Raw genomic sequence first — 19,039 nt, 5'->3', positions numbered from 1 at the left:
CAGGGATGTCCCAGATCTGCTGATTATTCTTGTCTTGTTAACTTGGGAGGGAAGGAAAGAGGGACAGGGGCTAATGTTACCTGTGGCACCGAGGGCTCATTTTATGGCCTACCATGAAATGTAGGATTTGGCACCATTTTTTAGTGAATTGGATGACAACAGGCTTTTGGCGAAATCGTGACCCTGCGGGTTAGGGTGCCGAGGGCTTGTTTTATGGACTGTTGTGAAATGTGGGGTTTGCACCCCCAAATGTTGCAGGGGCGATTTGCAGGTGTTTGGCACTGTTTTTGAGTGAATTGGATGACGTCGGGTTTTTGGAGAAGTCCATCAGTGTCCTATGTTCCACCTCCACTATCAGAAGCATTATGGATCTGAGCACCTGCTGCTGAGAATCACAAGGGGGAGAGTGTTCCTGTGCTCAGAAACCTCCTTGCAGGTCTCTGGCAGGCATCTGATTGGCAACTGCAAGGACAATATGGTGGTCTAGATGGGGCACTGGTCTGATCCAGCAGGCTCTCCTTGCATTCTTAATTTTTGGGCCCCCGTCTCTAAGCTGCCGTTGTGCCATGCCTGCCTCCGGTCCAGTGTTTGCATATCCTAATCTGAGCTGAGTCAACACATTCCTGAATGAACCGTTTTCTGCATTCCAGTTGCATTAGCTTTATTGAATTCAGCTCATCTCTTTTCATCCTAGGTAGCTCTTTTGTATACATGGGCATGCGTGTACGTGCAGAGCCGCACACATAGGGAGAGAGTTGTATTGTTTCGTTTCCCAATTTGTAATCATGAAAGTACGCTTGCTGTGAAGAATTACCTTTGAGAAGCTGTTGGATAATTTCTCCTCCCCTCTCCACCCCGGGAAATTTGGTGAAAGTGTTACCTCCCATTTATTCATTTATTTGTTTTGCCCACAAACAGGGTTGAGAACATATAAAGGAAGCTACCTTATACTGGATAGGGACATGGGTGGTGCTGTGGGTTAAACCACAGAGCCTAGGACTTGCCGATCAGAAGGTCAGCGGTTCGAATCCCCGCAACGGGGTGAGCTCCCACTGCTTGGTCCCTGCTCCTGCCAACCTAGCAGTTCGAAAGCATGTCAAAGTGCAAGTAGATAAATAGGTACCGCTCCAGCGGGAAGGTAAACGACATTTCTGTGTGCTGCTCTGGTTCGTCAGAAGCGGCTTAGTCATGCTGGCCACATGACCCGGAAGCTGTACGCCAGCTCCCCCGGCCAATAAAGCGAGATGAGCGCCGCAACCCCAGAGTCGGCCACGACTGGACCTAATGGTCAGGGGTCCCTTTCCCTTTCCCTTTCCCTTATACTGAGACATGCAATTGATACGTTTAGTGCAATACTGCAGGTTGAGAAGGCGAGACCAACAATCAAGAAGGCGGTTTCTGTTGTTTATTATTATTATTATTCTGCATGTGCTGCAGAGGGAAGTGAGGGGCAGATGGGGTCCATCAACTTGGCAAGGTAGCTTATCAGGAGAAGGAAAACTCTGATCCTAAAGCTCCCCTGCCTTGTGGCTATGCTCATTCATGAGAAAGTATTCAGGAGTAAACCCAGAGGAAAATTTTGTACCCATGCGTTGTGGGACAATTTTGGGAGATGTGTAAGGAGCAAGCACTACACCAATCCAGAGTGGAGTCCCTAAGATGGCTGGATGCTGCCTTGTACACCTCCTTCCGGCAACTCCTGCAGCCAAGCTGGTGCCAAATGTATTACTCTGCTTTCCTTTGGATCACATCAGCGAAGCCGAGAGCGGGGTCTTCTCGTCTGGGCAGCCCAGGAACTCCATACACACTGCACAGGCTTACACCCTGGGAAGGTCACTTCAGAGATGCTAACACAGTGGTTTGACTTCCCCCCAGAGATGCACTCCGTTGTTGCTTGAAACAGATGGATGCCATTAAGGTTACATAGGGACTGGTGGTGTATATCTGGGCTTTCAAACTGGGGCCTCTTCCAGACCCACCTGGAGATGCTGGAGATAAAGCTGTCCACATGCAAAACAGGTTATCTCCTGCAATGCACTCTACCTTTGAAAGTGACACAGAAACTACAACTAATCCAGAATGTGGCAGCTAGACTGGGGACTGGGAGGGGCTGCCAAGACCATATAACACCAGTCCTGAAAGGCCTACATTGGCTCCCAGTACGTTTCCGAACACAATTCAAAGTGTTGGTGTTGACCTTTAAAGCCCTAAACGGCCTCGGCCCAGCATACCTGAAGGAGTGTCTCCAACCCCATCGTTCAGCCTGGACTCTGAGGTCCAGCCCTTGGGCCTTCTGGAGATTCCCTCCCTGCAAGATGTGATGTTACAGGGAACCAGGCAGAGGGCCTTCTTGGTAGTGGCACCCACCCATCAGATGTCAAGAAAACAAACAACTATCTGACTTTTAGAAGACATCTGAAGGCAGCCCTGTTTAGGGAAGTTTTTAATGTTTGATGTTTTGTCGTGGTTTTTAATATTCTGTTGGGAGCCACCCAGAGTGGCTGGGGAAACCCAGCCAAGTCGGTGGGGTATAAATAATAATTTGGCATTAGTATGATTATTATTACTTAATGCCTACATGGAGAGAGTTTTTTCCTTGCAATAGGGAATTTTTGGGAAAATGGGGCTGGCGAAAACCAGCCAGATGGGTGGGGGTATAAATAATAAAATGACTGTAATAATTGAATGAGCCAAACCATTTTCACATCAAAGTAGTAAAGGCAGAGAGCATCAGTGCACTGGAAATCTTTATTTTGGACACACCAAACAGGGATATCCACGAGGAAGCCAGTTTTGCATGTCAGAAGCCAGTTTTGCTTAAGAGATCGCCATCAAAACCAAACGACCAAAGCACCAACAGAGAACAAAAGGGTATTTAAACTCAAATAGAAGTGTTATGTGTGCTACACAGTGTTTTAGTCTGCATATTGATTTCATTTTAAAATGTGTGGCTATCAAGAAGCAGGGGCACCATCCAAATCAACTGGCTCTGAGGAGAGGGAGAGGGAGACCATGGGAACAGGTAAGGTTTGCTGGGGATGGAAGGAAAATGCTGGAAAGAAATTGGGATTTCTGGTTCCTCTCTGCTACCTCTATACTCCGCTGCCATGCACCTCAAAGCTGATGGCCAGAAACTGGCTGCTGGATTGCGATAGGGGAGATATTCGGTTCAGTTCAGTTTGCATTTAAAGCTTAAAGTGCCTGATTTGTACTTTCCAGGCTGAAGCACAGCCATTGTTCAAAATCCGTACACCTCTAGATTTTGCAATGCAGCCCTCCAGTCAAAAAAATGTATGCTAGGCCAAAGTATGGATAAGCATGTACCTACAACAGTGAAAATAGGAGGCAGAAATGCATTATATTAGGGGAAATTGCTTTGCAAAAATATTCACGTTAGGGGAAATCGCATGGGAATGTGAGCATTTTAAGAGAAATTTGCACCAAAATGCTGGTGAATTTTCCTGAGAGCTTTTTAAAATGACAAACAGGTGCGGAAATGTGGAGAACTGACCTAAGAATGGCAGAGTGAGGGGTGAAAAAATGACTTTAGGCAGCATCTAACATTCCTGAGATGTACTATTACTTCTCATTGAGAATCAGCTGCAGGAGGCTGTAATCTTGAGGGAAGAGTAAGTAGAGGAGAGGGGAGCCAGATTGCCCCTTTTGCTCAAAATATCACCCCAGCTGCTTTTATTCCTGTAGGGGAAAATGTATCTGGAGCCTGTTCAGGGGGAAATACAGCCAAGTCTAGATTTTGACTAGGAAACATGTCTGGCAACAAAAACTTCCTCTCCCCACCCTCTTTTTTCTGTTCGCATTTGCAAACTCACACAGCTGGTTTTCAATTTTTAAAAAGCAGACGAAAAATTACATGGAACAGATGTCATTATTATTATTTTTTGCAGTGACCAATCACCTTCCTTTCAACCATTCTCCTTCCTTCCGCAGCCCAACTTTCTGTCCTTTGCACTCTCCCTTCTGACATGGACTCTGAATTGTGCTCATAGAGGTTTTAGGGATGGGGTCCAGGAAGCCAAGGCTGGGTAGCAGCAGCAGGGACACAACGGCCCAGCCAATCTGTGCAAGTGGGCAGAGGTGTCCTCTGTTGGTTTGGATGAGAAAAAGGCAGCAGTAGCAGCAAGGGCCAGTTGTCAGGATCCACTTAGAAAGCCAGCAGAGATGGTAGTGGTCTTCTTCATTAGCATCCAGAGCAGGCAACGTTGGCACAAATCTCACAGGTTGCAGCATCTCTGCTGATCATTTCTGAAGCAAAGAAAAAGAAAGACTCTTTGGGTGACTTTGGGGCGACTCTTTGGGTGACTCAAGTACTCCAATTGGGACTGAGAGAGGAGGGGATCCATGTGTACCTCTGGGGCTTCACCGCTAATCATCTCAACCATGTCACTTCACCAGGGATGAGGAACCTCTAGGCCTCCAGATGTTGGACTTCAGCTGCCATCATCACCGGCCAGCATGGCCAATGGCCACAGATGATGGGAAGTGTAGTTCAAGAACATCTGGAAGGCTTTGGTTTCCTCATCCCTGGCCTAGATATGGCCTCGATCCGGGTTAGGAAGCCTATTGAGAAGGAGGGTAGCACTGGTTAGGAAGCCTATTAAGAGGGAGGTCTCACTCCCTAGAGTCAGGCGGCTGTAAGCAACTCCCACAGCTGGTTGCCAGGGATGTACAAAGACAAGGAAAAGTTTCTTACCTTCCACTTTTTATTCAATATTTACAGAGAGAGGCTTTGGAACACAGCCTCTTGGATAATGGTGTTGTCCTGAGTGACTTTCCACCCCCTTCCTCATTCGTCATTGTCATCACCTCCCCTACAGTTGCCCTTGGGCGCTTTTTCTCTGAGCTCTTTGCTCTCCAAATTTCAGGGCTCATCAGGTCTGGGAGGGAGGGTCTGGAATGCTTTCTAAAGACACTGTGTCTGTCAGCTGTCGCCCCCCCCGGTGTGTCCTCTTTCTCCTCCTCCTCTCCCATTATTTCCCAGCTTTTCCCCTCATCTGCCTCTGAGCTGTGACCTCCCTAAAACCACTGTTGCAATCCTGAACTGTCTTCTTCTCCTTCTTTGGAAGAGTCAGGATGGGGAGGCGGTCTCCACCATTCCTCCTCTGCCCAGTTCCTGTCACCTAGCAAGTAGGAAAATAACAACAGGGAATCTAGAGGCACTTTAGAGTCTAACACATTTATTATGACATAACCATTTGAAGACTAGTCCCCAGCATAAGCCTGTTACTCTTCAAGGTGTCACAAGAAAATTCTCTTGTTTGTGCAGCAACATAGAAACAGGGCCATCTTACCCATATGCACTAGGGATGTGGGGCACCTGGGTGCCGGGCTCTCAGGGGCGCCAGGCCGAGAGTCCGGGGCCCGAGAGTTGAGTCCCGAGAAGAGCCCACCCGCTGGTTGGAACGCCAGGCTCTTCTGCTATGGGCGGCTCTGCGCCGCGAGTTCGGGGGCGACCGAGCCAGCGAGACGCTGAGGCAGTTGGCCGGCTCTGCCCTCCTGCACACCTGGGACTGGGAAACCTGAGGGGGGGGGCATCGGGCGGATCTTTGCACCCTGGCGCCGCATATGCTTAAGACATCCCTGGTTACTCCTCTGGAAAATGTTGCAGTGGAGACAGAGCAAAGCCATTGTGGCAAGGAGCCATTTATAGCCTTCTTCTCCCATGAATTTGTCAAACCCCCTTTAAAGCCATCTGAGGAGAGGAGGAGGAATAAGACCCCAGATGATCTCTGCTGGATCAAAGTTTACCTTTCTCTCTTGTAATTTTCGAACCCAATGGGGCCATCCAATGAGGTGAGTGTTGGAAGATTCAGGACAGTCTAGATAAGTGGTTCTGAACCTTTTTTTGGGCCATGCGCCACCAAGCATCTCTAAAATCCTGACACGCCCCCCCCCCCGGATATATAATTCTTATTCTTCCAAACGTGAATTCATGTGGAGGAAGCCTAAAAGGCCATTAACTGTTAATGACTCATTCTCAAATTGCCCCGCTTAAAAATCAAATTGCCCTCCTCTGTTGGGAACCACGGGTCTAGATAAAGCATTTCCTTCAAGGAGTCAACTGTTAAACTGGGGGGGTTCACTCCCACAAGAGGCAGTGAGGTCTACCAACTTGGACAGCATTACAAGAGGATCAGACAAATCAATGGAGGGTGAGGTTATCAATGGCTACTAGTTTTTCACTCCACGAGTAGAGGTGATATGCCTCTGAGTACCAGCATCTGAGTATTGCAGATGGGAAGAGGGGTCTTGGGCTCATTGGTCCTGCTTCTGGGCTTCCCCCAGGCATCTGGTTGGTCACTGTGATAATAGAATGTTGGGCAAGATGAGCAGAGCTGGTCTGATATTGTAGCTGCAAAGCAAACTTGCACAGAGGCCCATCTGGAATATGCCTCTACTGTCCGGCTGTTCAAAGCCGAGGAGACATCCCACCTTCTCATGCATGCACTTGACCATCACTACATACCGAGTTGTCGGAGCAGTATTCCTGCTCTGGGGGATGCACAGACTGGTGCAAACTCTGAGGGCATTTTCGGGTCTCTGCATGCACCAAATGTGGCGCCCATGCGCGTGCGTACGTTCTTGGACCTCTCCTTGAAGAAGCCCTCCAGCTGCTTCACTGATTCCAAGGGGAATACGTAGTCTCCCACCTGCCCAGGGGAAATTAGAACAGAGTATCACCATCACTTGCCCACGGCAGGGCATGCAATAGGTTCCTTCTCCCTCCTCCCCAGTCTTAGTGCCAGGACTGGCCCGATACATTTTGGCACCTGAGGTAGACCCCAAAATGGTGCCTCCATCTGTCCCAGGGAAGAAGGGGTGAGGGAAGATCTACATTAGGAAGAAGGAGGGGGAAGACATTGGGATCTGTTGTCATCTGCCCTTACAGAATTCATCAGAGGGACAAACAGAATTATTGGGCAATGTGTGCCATTGGGTCTGTCTCCTCCTACTGTTGTCGTCCCCCTGCCTTCTGCCCCATCAGCCACCACTGCACATTAGAGCCTTGCCAGGAACATCCTCATGCACGGAGACCCACTGAAAAGGTCAAACTGTAACTTAGAAACCTGCGTGTGTTTGTGTGAAGGAACCTGCTCTTCAAGTAAATCCCTTGGCTGGGAAATTTCAAGGGCAAGGTTTATCCTTGCCTAGCAAGTATTTGCAAAGCAATAAAGATAGAGGCCTGTTCTCAGAAGACCATCCTCCAAGGCTGTGCTGCCTGATCAAATCCTGCGCTCTGCAAGGAGCCTAGCCTGCCTGGAGGCTGCTAAAAACTAACAATGCACAAACCCTCTATAAAGCTACTGTAGAACAGGGAACCTTAAAAAAAAAAAGAATTATCCCAAGGTCCACATTTCTCTGTGGACAACTTTCCAGGGGCCAAATTTTATGTTTGTACATTAGGCTAGTTTCCACATGAACTCACCTCCCCCCATCCTGTATAGAATATAGAGAGGTGTGTGTGTGCGCGTGTGTGTGTAGAAACTAGCCCCAAAGGTAAAATCTACATTCATTTCTCTGCCATTTTTTCCCTCTGACTCCCTCCCCACCATCATGTGGCCCCTAGAAGTTTATGTAATAGAGGTGTGGCCCTCTGGCTGAAAATTGTCTCCCGCCCTGCCAATGTGCATCCAACTGTATCAAGATTCTTTTCATGGGGTGTTTTATCAATATGCTGGCATGCGTGTGCACATCAGCTCAAACACAGCAGAGAAAGAATCTCCAGGCAACCACACAGTGCAGTTATACCTTGGGTTGAAGTAGCTTCGAGATAAGTATTTTTGGGTTGCGCGCTGCAGTAAGCTGGAAGTAACGGAGCACGTTACTTCCGGGTTTTGCCTTGTGCGCATGCACAGACAGTCAAAATGACGTCACGTGCATGCGCAAAAGTGGCGAATCATGACCCGCACACGCGCAGACGCGCTGACAAGGGTTGCGTTCACTTCTGGATGTGAATGGGGCTCCGGAATGGATCCTGTTCGCATTCAGAGGTACCACTGTACAGTCACATCAAAACTGCTTTGTTGCAGTGTGGTTGTTTTTCAATGCACACATGCCCATCAATAAGGAAAGGAGGAGAAAGGCATGTAAGTGGTGTGACAGGAAGGGTGTGTCCAACTGTGCGAGGTCCAAATCCATAATTTGTTTTAGAGATTCTCCCAGTATTTGGGTGGGGTGGATTTCAGTACAGAGCGAAGAAGAGAGAGGAAAAATAATCCTCAATAATAGCGGCCATGTGGCTGCTTGGTAAATTCACTGCTAATTCCTGCTAATAGTCTGACTGTGTACATATCTTTTGGTAAATGATTAACTGGACCCACTGTTTGCTGTAAGCTATTCCTTTAGGGGTCTCCTTTGTTTTGCCTCCTTCAACTAAGACTATAGAAGTTCACCTCTTTCTATGGCCATACTACCCTGCACACGCCCAATCTCGTCTGATCTCAGAAGCTAAGCAGGGTCAGGCCTGGTTAGTACTTGGAAAAAAAGAAGAAGTTCAGCTCTTAGTGGACATGCACGGGATCTAAGACCTCCCAGAGTTAAAGCCCAAAGTGATCAATAAGCAGCTGCCCTGTATTGAGTCAGATTATTGGCCCATCTGGTTCAACGTAATCTATACCAGTGTTTCCCACACTTGGGAGTTGTAGTCCAACAACTGCTGGAGACCCAAGTTTGGGAAACCCTGGTCTACACAGACTGGCAGCAGCTCTCCAGGGTTCTAGATTGGGGTCTCTTCCTGGAGATGGCAAGGACTGAACCTGGGAGCTTTCTCTTGCAAAGCTGATGCTCTAATCCTCTGCTATAGTCCATTCCCTTAAAACTAAGGATTCCAGTTCTAAATGGAAAGCTGTCCAAATATGAACAAAGGAAGCTGCCCTGTATCAGGTCAGAACATTATTACTTACATCTTGCTGTCACCTACACTGACGGGCAGTAGCTGCCCAGGGTCTTTGGGAAAGGTGTATCTCCACCCTATTTGGAGATGCCAAGGAGTCACCCTGGGACCGAGGGCATCTAGGAATCAAGATCTCTAGCCACTGAGCTACAGCCCTTTCCTTCAAGGTGATGCCATAAGGGCAGAACGGCGCTCCTGGGAGGATTCCACAACTCTTACCTTGACTTCGACCCCATCTGAGAGGACGGCCAGCACACTCAGGCAGACTGTGGCCACCAGGTAGGTGTTCATGGTGAGTCACGATTCTGGTTCTCACTTGGAATGTCAGGGCGGACTGGCTCGACAGCGACGGAGCTGGATTTTTAAAGGATGCCCTCTAGTTATTGAATAACTAAGGTATATTGGCACCGGCTAGGATGGTGACAACCCCCTAGGCAGTTTGTGAAGTGTGATAGCCCCAAAGAAATGCCTCCGCCCAGAAAACATTGACATCTTTGTTGTTTTATGGCACTTCGTCAGAAGAGTGTTTCCTTCTACGAACTTTGCTTGCCATATCCCAGCTGGGATGGAGTCGCCAGCAGGTGATGGGTGGATAGCTTTAAGAGCCAAAGGGCAGGGGAAACACACCAATCCTGTAGGCTGCTGAGCAACTCCCACTTCAAATAGGGTCTGAACCAGCTTCAAGGTTTTGGTGCGAATTCACAAAGCCCTAAAGTGCTTGGGCCAAAAGAAGGACCGCTTAATTCCTTATGCTCCACCTCCATCGCTGAGATCTGATGGGTCATTTGGGTGGTCGTCTATGCCCTTGAGGTTCAGTTGGCTTTCACAAAGGACCGAGCCTTTAATGTGGCAGGCCCTGCCCTGTGGAACTCCTTGCCAATTGAAGACAGACAGGAGTTGTGCCCTTCAGATGGCCCTTAAGATGTTTTGAGCCTACAGCTCCCATCATCCCTAGCTAGCAGGACCAGTGGTCAGGGGAGATGGGAATTGTAGTCCCAAAACATCTTGAGGGCCGAGTTTGCCTATGCCTGTCTTACAAAATCCATGAAGTTCAGGCAGGTCTTTGGACAGTGTTTGTTTTACCCCCAGACTTTACTGATGTTTTCAATTGATGTTACATTTTTGTGTTGGATTTGGCTCAGATGTGGGTATGAAGCTAATGCAACTCCTTTAGAACTGGTTAACATTCTGGCAGTCACTGAAGCTTTTGTATCATCTTCAAGGGTGGCCCCATGTGCAAAACATTACTGTAATCCAAATGGGAGCTTTCCCCAACCTGGTGTTCTCCAGATCATTTCAGTTCACATTTAAAGTCAAATCTATTCACTATGCATTTCCCCAAACTGTTTGTATACTGAAATAAGGCCATCCTTTGAAATTCACATTTCTTTGAATTTTGCAATGCAGGATCTCCAGCCAAGGAATGTGTACAAAAATACATATGCTATGGCCCAGAAGTGGACATTGAAATGCATCTATGGACTCAACTATACAGCTTCAAATATAATGTTTTAAGTGTGTTTTAAGTGCATTATACAAATGTGACACTAGATGGCGATGGTGAGCTTATGGCAAATTTAATATATTTTTCAAAATGCTTTAAAACAAAAGCATTTTCACCAAGTTTTTTATATGTGTCTAGATTCCACCTATTAGTGAGAACGACATGCAAAAATACATTACATTGCTTTGTAAGAATGTCTGTACAGTGGACGCTCGGGTTGCGAACATGATCCGTGCGGGAAGCACATTAACAACCCACAGCATTTGCAATCCGCATGCAATTCGGCGCTTCTGCGCATGCGCAAAGCACAATTTAGCGCTTCTGCGCATGCGCGGCCGCCGAAACCCGGAAGTAACCCGTTCCGGTACTTCTGGGTTTTGGTGCATCCGTAACCCGAAAAAACGCAACCTGAAGCGTCTGTAACCCGAGGTATGACTGTATTAGGGGAAGTTGGGCACGAGAATATGTAGGCTAGCAGATACGTGTGCTAAAATGTGGGTGAGTTTTCATGGAGACTTTTAGAAGAAGAAAAATAGTAAACTAACATGGAAACACGGAGAACTGAGTTTAAGATTTGCTGCTGTTGACTGCCCTCAGCCTGCAACTGCAGCCCTCCACTAAGAAAAGCAAACCATTACGTGAAGAAAGGGTTTTTTTGTTTTTGTATTTTGCCATGTTGTACTTTGGAGGTAGCTACATGTTCTTTCCTGGCAGCAAAAGATACAGGCCATGTTTTAGTTTTGAAGTAGATAGGAGTTGTGCAACTGCTCGCCCTATAATAAACATTCCTGAAAGTATATATAAAGTAACAACCCATTCCATCCTGCTTTACAGTTGCTTATGTTTAACTTTCCCTTGGCTCAAGGGAAACCTACGACGACCTGTTTATTTTATTTCTATTTTTCCAAGGCCACCTTTCAGTAGAAGCTTCCAAGGCAGCCGAAACAATGCTATACAGTGGTACCTCGGGTTAAGAACTTAATTTGTTCTGGATGTCCGTTCTTAACCTGAAACTGTTCTTAACCTGAATAACCACTTTAGCTAATGGGGCCTGCCGCTGCCGCCATCACACGATTTCTGTTCTCATCCTTAAGCAAAGTTCTTAACCCGAGGTACTATTTCTGGGTTAGCAGAGTATGTAACCTGAAGCATCTGTAACCTGAAGCGTCTGTAACCCAAGGTACCACTGTAATGCAAAAGCAGGGGAAGTGGGTGGGAGGAGCCTAATTTGTTTAATTCGCATATTAAACAATTGATGCATTTAAAACCCCCAATTGAAATTACACCAACTGCGAGGCTGCACTCCTGTTCTCATCTGCCTGGGAGTAAGTCCCATCGAATTAAGTGGGGCTTACCTCTGAGTAGACATGCGAAGGAGCACCTCATAAAGGCAGCAATCAACGCATAGTTAAAACTTTCCCATTAAAAGCCCCGGACAACAAAAGAAGTTTTGATGGGCTGCCGAAAGGAAAACAGAGTCAGCACCAACAGGGCATCCTGGGAAATGGCATCCCTCAACTGTGGTGCCACCACTAAGAAGGCTTCGCTTCCAGTGGCCACCACCTGCAGTTCTGAAGGCAGCAGCGACCACAGCAGGTCTCCTGATGCAGATCTTCAGAAATGGGCAGGTTGGTGTGGGCTGAGGATTGGTGGTTCCTACTGAATGGAGTGGGCTGTGGACCGGTGAGGGGGGGGGAACGGGACAATTTCTCAGGCTATACTGTCCCATGGGGAGGAGAGGCTAGGTAGCCAGCATCCTACAGGCCTGTTACATCTCCTGAACTCTAGATTCAACCCAAGGACTCTAAAATTCATTTAAAACAAAACCACTCCAAGCAGAAAGCCATTTCCTCCTGGGAGGAGAGGGGGTTGCGGGCTAAACCCTCCACCCACACACGCGGGGGCGGGATCTTGCCCCCGCGTGGACAGGGAATCCCCGGGCGTGCCTTCCACCCCGTCCGCCAATCGGCGGGCTGGGGAGGCGGGGCCTCGCCCATTTAAGGCCAGGCACGCCCGGGGACCGCCCTCTTTTCCCTTTCCCAGCCGAGCGGTTTTCCCATCCCACCCACCCTTTAGGATTAGCTAGCTATGACCTTGCTATGGACTTCGGTTGGTCGCCGCAAGGGGCCTGGTAGGAATTTTTCCAAGTTGGCACACTTCAAGCCTTTTGGTTTTTTCGCCTACCTCGTAGCAAACGTCACAACTTCCACGGTATTGGCGGTTAGGCATTGGCAGGGGTTAATTGTTATGCAAATGAATGGGGGGAAGGAAGCGCCATCACCTTCCCCAAGGGAAAGGGTAGTCCGGTAGAGGACTCCGGGGGGCGTTGCCTTGTCTGAAACCTAGGGAGGTAAGGGCCCCCGGCACGCCCCCGAGCGGTGACACCCGTGGGATCCTAGTTGGCGTACTTCAACAGGACTTCCACGGCTTGTGGATAACCCTTCCCGGTCTCCATGCCGGGTAGTCAATAGGAGCCAATGCCTAAGGCCAATACCTTTCAATTCTGTAATCAATAAATTTGTGGCCTTTTTATGCCCATTAACCTTAAATAATGTGTCCAGTGTCTTCATTTCTCATGGGGGGAGGGGACTTGCCACGCAATAAACATATTCATAAACCATGGAAGCCGACAATAGTAATAGAATCATAGGATTATGGAGATGGATGGGACCAGGATCCTGAGAACTCCCCACCCCCCCATTTCTCAGGAGGACAGACCATGAGGGCTTTATTTGGGGTGGTAGTCACACATCTTTGAAGGTCTGCTCAACATTTTAAGTTTGCAAATAATGGTGATGAAGGCTTATTGTTTAACTTTTCCATGTCAACCTTGGGGCCAATTGACGCAGCTGCCTTTCATATATCAGAAGAGGAACTGACTTCTGACGTGTTCTTTGAAGGACACCAACCTGAGCATGCGCAGGGGGGGGGCAGGGCAACTCTGCTCATGTCACCTTCTCCCCAATTCTCCAGTTTTAAGGGCAGTACTCCAAATCAGTTTATGGATTTCTTTTTCAAGTCCCCATTAAAACTCACCAGCATTTTAGGGCTGATTTCTATTAATATACCCATTTTTAGGCAATATTCCCTAATGGAAAGCAGTGTGTGTCCAAAGAGCTCAGGGAACCCTCCTACTTTGAAATATAGAGCAAGGTTTCAGTTTGAGGGCATCTGTTCTGGTGCCTTGACTGCACTGGAACCTGATCGGATTATGCTTACAGAGGAGCTGACCCGTGACATTGCTAACAAACCAAGGCTCAAGTGTTGGATTAATTTTTCATACTTCCATGTGGCTCTGCATGCAATCTGCTGACCACATCAATCAAGGCCTGGTGGGATAGTAACAGCATGTCTTATTCAGCTACCTCTCTGGTTTCTGTTAAAACGCTGCAGATTTCAGATGGGGAGGCTTAAGAAATGTGATATTTACAAATTCTGGTACAAACTAACCTGATCTGTAGCTCCTGGAGTAAGATGCCATTTGGAGCTGAACTATTCACACAATTTCACACTTTCTCAATGTTCTAATGCAATTCTTGACTAAAAAAAAAAACAAGCAAAAGTCAAAATATATTTAGAATGGGAAAGAGGAGAACATCATTTGTCCACTTTTTTTTTTTTTTTTACAATCCACTGACCCATTTCACCAGTTCTGGACTTCTGTGTAGATCAGAACAGAACTACGAGTCAGAATGCTTCCCTAAATTTTTGCAGTACAGTGGCACTTCGAGAAATGCACACACACACACACACACACACAAATATTTAATGTAAAGAATGAATACCACAAAACACTTGAATGAAAAGCAGCATAGAAATCTAATAAATCAAAATCAAATATATGTCATTCAGGAGAAGAATGCATGCAAAACACACACAAAATGTGTGTAAATGTGTACAATTTAAATGTTAAGCTTTTGTGCATTGAATGCCCCACCCCACAAAGAAGGAGATGGAACAGAAGATCTGAGCACACATGAAATGGAAAGGAAATGGAAATAGGATGCTGTTTCCTAAGACTTTAGAAATGCTTTCCTTGAGAGAAAACACATTTATAAACGTGTGTTATGAAGGAAAATATTAGGGATGTGCACTGGATTCAGCCAGAGTCCTAAGGGCAAGGTAGATTGGACTGATTTGGAGGGATCTGGGTTTCGCCCAAGTCAGCTGGAGACAGGCCCAGATTTTGTTGAGTCACACCCTCGGGTTGTAAAGGGTCGGGTCTAGGGAGGGAGTAATGCCTGAGAAGAGCCTCAAATACCAGGTAGACAGGCCTGGGGGAGCAACATTTGCCCCAGGGTTCTGAGGTTCCCCATTCTTGCTATAAAGGCATGCAAGCTTCCAAGCTGTATAGAGTTATTAGCTGAACAAACTACAAGAAAACGTTACATATTATTGGCTTCTGAGCTAAGGAAAAGGCTGTCAGTTTTTGATTCTATAATTCAGGGGTGGCCAACGCCCAAGAGACTGCGATCTACTCACGGAGTTAAAAACTGGAAGTGATCTACCCCCTTTTGGGGGGTTCAGGCTTTTTTTAGGAATGAACGCCCTGTTTTGGGGGGTTCAGGTCAAAGTTGTTGAGCTTCTTTTAGGGAGGGGGAGAAAGCCACACTATAATTGGATAACGGTTCTATGTCAAATGAATGTTTGTTATCTTTGGGAAACTGGTGTCAATCTAAGGATAGCTTTTGTCTTACTTGCATCCCTGCTTGCCATTTTCTTTGTGCTTAATCTTACGAGAATGGAAATAGATGGAAGAATGGGAAAGAAACCTAGAATTAGTTGGCTTGGCTGGTCATTGCCTCCGGCTGTTGGGCTTCACCTGTTGTTGGGCTCCCTGCCTTCTGCCCCACCTAGTTGCCCACTAGTTGCTACTGCTGCAAGCATTACCCTCACTCAGAATAGGCTATCTAATACAGGCCAAGAGTGGGGAACCTGTGGTCCTCAGATGTTTCTGAACTACAACCTTGTTATCCCTGACCATTGGCCATGCTGGCTAGGGCTGATAGGAGCTGGAATACAGTGGCATTTGAAGGGGCCACAGGTTCCCCATCCCCGATGTAGGCAATTGGATTTGGTGCTGCTGTGAAGACCGTCCCGAGTGAGGGCAATTGTTCCTCCGTTAATTCTGAATTGATTATCCTTTTCATCCCATGCCACAGGATCCTTCCCACCAATCACCGACACAGGGGATGAGTACTGTGAGGTGAAAAAATATATTATGAAATCCGCCTCTCTCATTTTGGTTGGTCCTACTAGGATTATCTTCTGAAAGCTACAGCATTCTGGATAGATTGCAACCCAGCTCGGGTGGTCGGTGTAAAAACACCTTCTTCCTTCCTTTCGCTACCTCATCATATTTATGGTACTGTTATTACCTAGGAGTCAGGGCCCTCATGTGCCTTTGCTGCCCTTTCCAGGAGTTAAAATGTTACCCAAATGGCACCTCTCTAAGTGGCAGCTGATGTCATTCATCATGGGACCATCCCAGACATTTACATTTACACCAGGCTATTCTGGAGGTCCTTGTCATGAGGCCTATTTCTCTTCCACCCATAAACTGACGAGTCTGTACTTTTGGACCCAAATAAGAGACTCGTTGCGTTATGTACATACTAATTTACAACTAAAGAAAGCATTTTTCCCAAAAACATCGTCGTAAGGGTTTACCTTCAACCCACATGAGTGATGCTTAGGGATGGGAAGGTTGGGTGTGTTTCTGGACCCCACTGCCATTTTCAGATGTTAGTTTTTGTTGCTGTTGTTTTACAAACTGCTCTGTTTGTCCCTTAAAAAAAAAAAGATTCCACCTACTTTCACAAAGAAAAGTGCTTATGAGATTATCCGAGAGCTGACTGTTTCTTCCTTTAATATTTTAAGCTGATCAGAGGTGTTCTGTGGCCATGCAGTTAAAAGAAAAGAAAAGAAACCTTGTAAGATGCTTTCAAGAAACAGTTTTGCATTATAACATGCAGCCCCTTCCTGGGGAATTGCACGCAGAAGATGTCTGCATGGGGCCACCATCTTTTCTTCACCTGTTCAATGACCGTGGTAGCCTTAGATCATGGAAAAGACCTGTATCTGAAATGCTGGTGACTTGCATCATGCAATTCATAGGGGTGGTGATCTGTCAATGATTTTTTCTTTGTATTGCAAGGGGTTGGACTAGATCACTCTTGGGTCCTCTTCCAACTCTACCATTCAACAATTCCATGAATACCCAATTCTATGAAGACCCAGTCAGGTCTAGCAGGCACTTTCCTGCAATCCTAGCTGGAGAGCAGACAGGAATGTGCATCAATGCCAAGGCCACTTAGCCAACTTAAGTCCCTTTAGCCCACTTTGGCCCACTTCAACCCACATAGGCCCTAACAGACCTACTTCAGTTCACTTCAGCCCACTTTGGCCCACTTAAGTCTTCTTAGCCCTCTTAGCCATCTTACGTCCCCACTCAAGTCCCAACTTCTTAAGTCCCCTTAGCCAAATTAGCCAACTTCTAAATGCATACAAGAATGGGTGCATTCGGAGAAAGTCACACTAAAAAGCTGGTAAATTTTCACTGGGACTGTCACGGGTCAGCTCCTCTGTAAGCATAATCCGATCAGGTTCCAGTGCAGTCAAGGCACCAGAACAGATGCCCTCAAACTGAAACCTTGCTCTATATTTCAAAGTAGGAGGGTTCCCTGAGCTCTTTGGAAGTGAAGCAGAGAGAACCCTGTTTTACAACATCGAACCAAGCCATTTCCAGCCCTGCGACTAAAACATGACTGCAGGCGAGGGTGGAATGCAAGTGAGGCAACTGATACTGAGAGAAATTCCCGTCTTCCAGTTTTGCCACCCTGTTTGCAGGTTGCAAGGGGGCACGTATGGGGGATTGGGGAGGGGGCACAGCTGAATTACAGGGTGAAATGAGCAGTGGCAGAAATCACGTTCTTTGGTGTTGCTGGGCAAGATTCTCCCCCCCCCCATGTCCCAAGATTCCAGAGCGAAAGAAGGACAGAACTTTCTTTATGTATGCAACAACAGCAGCAAGAATTCTCATCGCAAAGTATTGGAAGACACAAGAGCTACCCACCCTGGAAGAGTGGCAGATGAAGTTGATGGAATATATGGAATTAGCGGAAATGACTGGCAGAATCCGAGACCTGGGAGAAGAGTTGGTGGAAGAAGACTGGAAGAAATTTAAAGACTATCTTCAGAAATACTATAAAATTAATGAATGTTGAAATTATGCTTGGATTGGTAATAAGTGGTAATCAGTGACAAAAGTTAATAAGATTATGTAAAAAAGGTATTGATAAATGGTTAAAAATATCGACGTATAATATGTTATGGTATAAAGTTAAAATATTTGAAAAAGGGTAAGAATTTGCTGAATCAAGTATGTAAACGGGAATACAAAAGGGGGAGGTGTGAGGAGGTCAAGAACATAAGCACATGAATTTGAGGATACTGGGAAAAATGGATTTGTTTTATTTCTTTTTCCAAATTTAGCTTTTCTTAATTAGCTGTTGTTTTTCTTTTGTGTATTTTGTGTGTTTTCTTTTTTGTAATGTTTACTTTTATCTATGGCTTTTTATTCTGTGAATTTTTATTTTTTTCTTTTGTAAAACCCCAATAAAAATTTATTTAAAAAAAAAAAACAAGATTCCAGAGCGAGGGCCAGGGAAGACTGCCCTCATTGTGAGTAGGCTTCAGATGCCATCATATGGTGCCACCGTGAAGCCAGTACAGAGTGAGAACAATGCTTCCTTCCCTCCCTCTGAAGTCTTGTGTGTCAAAAAAAATGATCACCCGGCAGCAGTTGTCGACTCAAGCAGGACCAAATAACCAATGGCAAGGGGTGGCAAAAATAAAATAAATGATGGGGGAAGCATTCCTGAAACATTCAAGAAGAAGGAGAAGGAGAAGGAGAAGGAGAAGGAGAAGGAGAAGGAGAAGGAGAAGGAGAAGGAGAAGGAGAAGGAGAAGGAGAAGGAGAAGGAGAAGGAGAAGGAGAAGGAGAAGGAGAAGGAGAAGGAGAAGGAGAAGGAGAAGGAGAAGGAGAAAGTTAGGTAGTTTCACCTTTCAATGAAAACTGAATTAAATTTCCCTCCCATCCCTACTCTTTAAACTTACTTGCTGCCCACAGGTCAAACCAAGGACACTGATTTGTCACTAAGATTGAAATGAAAATCACCTTGTGGTCGCAAATCCCATAGTTTAGCTATGTACTGGGTGGAGCAGAACTTTCTTCGGATAGCTATGCTATGTGGGTTGGCAGCATCCTCTTTAAACAGGCTAGCCCAAGATGTTTTGGCACCCGAGGTGGACCTCAAAATGGTGCTCCCTCGCTGCCAAGGAGGAAGGAGTGAGGGAAGATCATGAACAAGGGAGGAAGAAAGAGTAACATTGAGATCTGCTGCCCTGTGGAACCTGCCGCCTAAGGTGGGCACCTTACCTTGTCTCATACATGGGTTGGCCTTGTCTTCAAAGGTACCTGTTTGAAAGACCTGTTCTATTATTTAATTTCTGTTCGCTTAGAATGTTACAGAAGCAGGCTGTCTTAAGCACATCCGGACCCGTGGTGCAAAGTTCCCTTCAGTGACCCCCCTGCCCCATTTCCCATAGTTGTCGACCTTTTC

At 46.6% G+C, this 19,039-nt stretch overlaps 1 protein-coding gene across 1 annotated transcript; it reads right to left on the bottom strand.

Annotated features, from left to right (window-relative positions):
* Positions 1–2,735: 2,735 nt before the first annotated feature.
* Positions 2,736–9,257, bottom strand: LOC310768504 (guanylin-like). The gene is made up of 3 exons (XM_083626630.1): positions 9,131–9,257; positions 6,485–6,668; positions 2,736–4,263 (listed from the first exon to the last, which is right to left on the bottom strand). The coding sequence occupies exons 1-3, from the start codon at positions 9,200–9,202 to the stop codon at positions 4,199–4,201; spliced, it is 321 nt and encodes a 106-aa protein (XP_083482756.1). The 5' UTR covers positions 9,203–9,257; the 3' UTR covers positions 2,736–4,198.
* Positions 9,258–19,039: the final 9,782 nt, after the last annotated feature.

This window comes from Podarcis filfolensis, assembly GCF_964270895.1.
Source record: "Podarcis filfolensis genome assembly, chromosome: 8".
In the NCBI taxonomy this organism is placed as follows: domain Eukaryota; kingdom Metazoa; phylum Chordata; class Lepidosauria; order Squamata; family Lacertidae; genus Podarcis; species Podarcis filfolensis.
The sequence above is the reverse complement of the archived record's forward strand: the minus strand, read 5'-3'. Positions and strand labels throughout refer to the sequence as shown.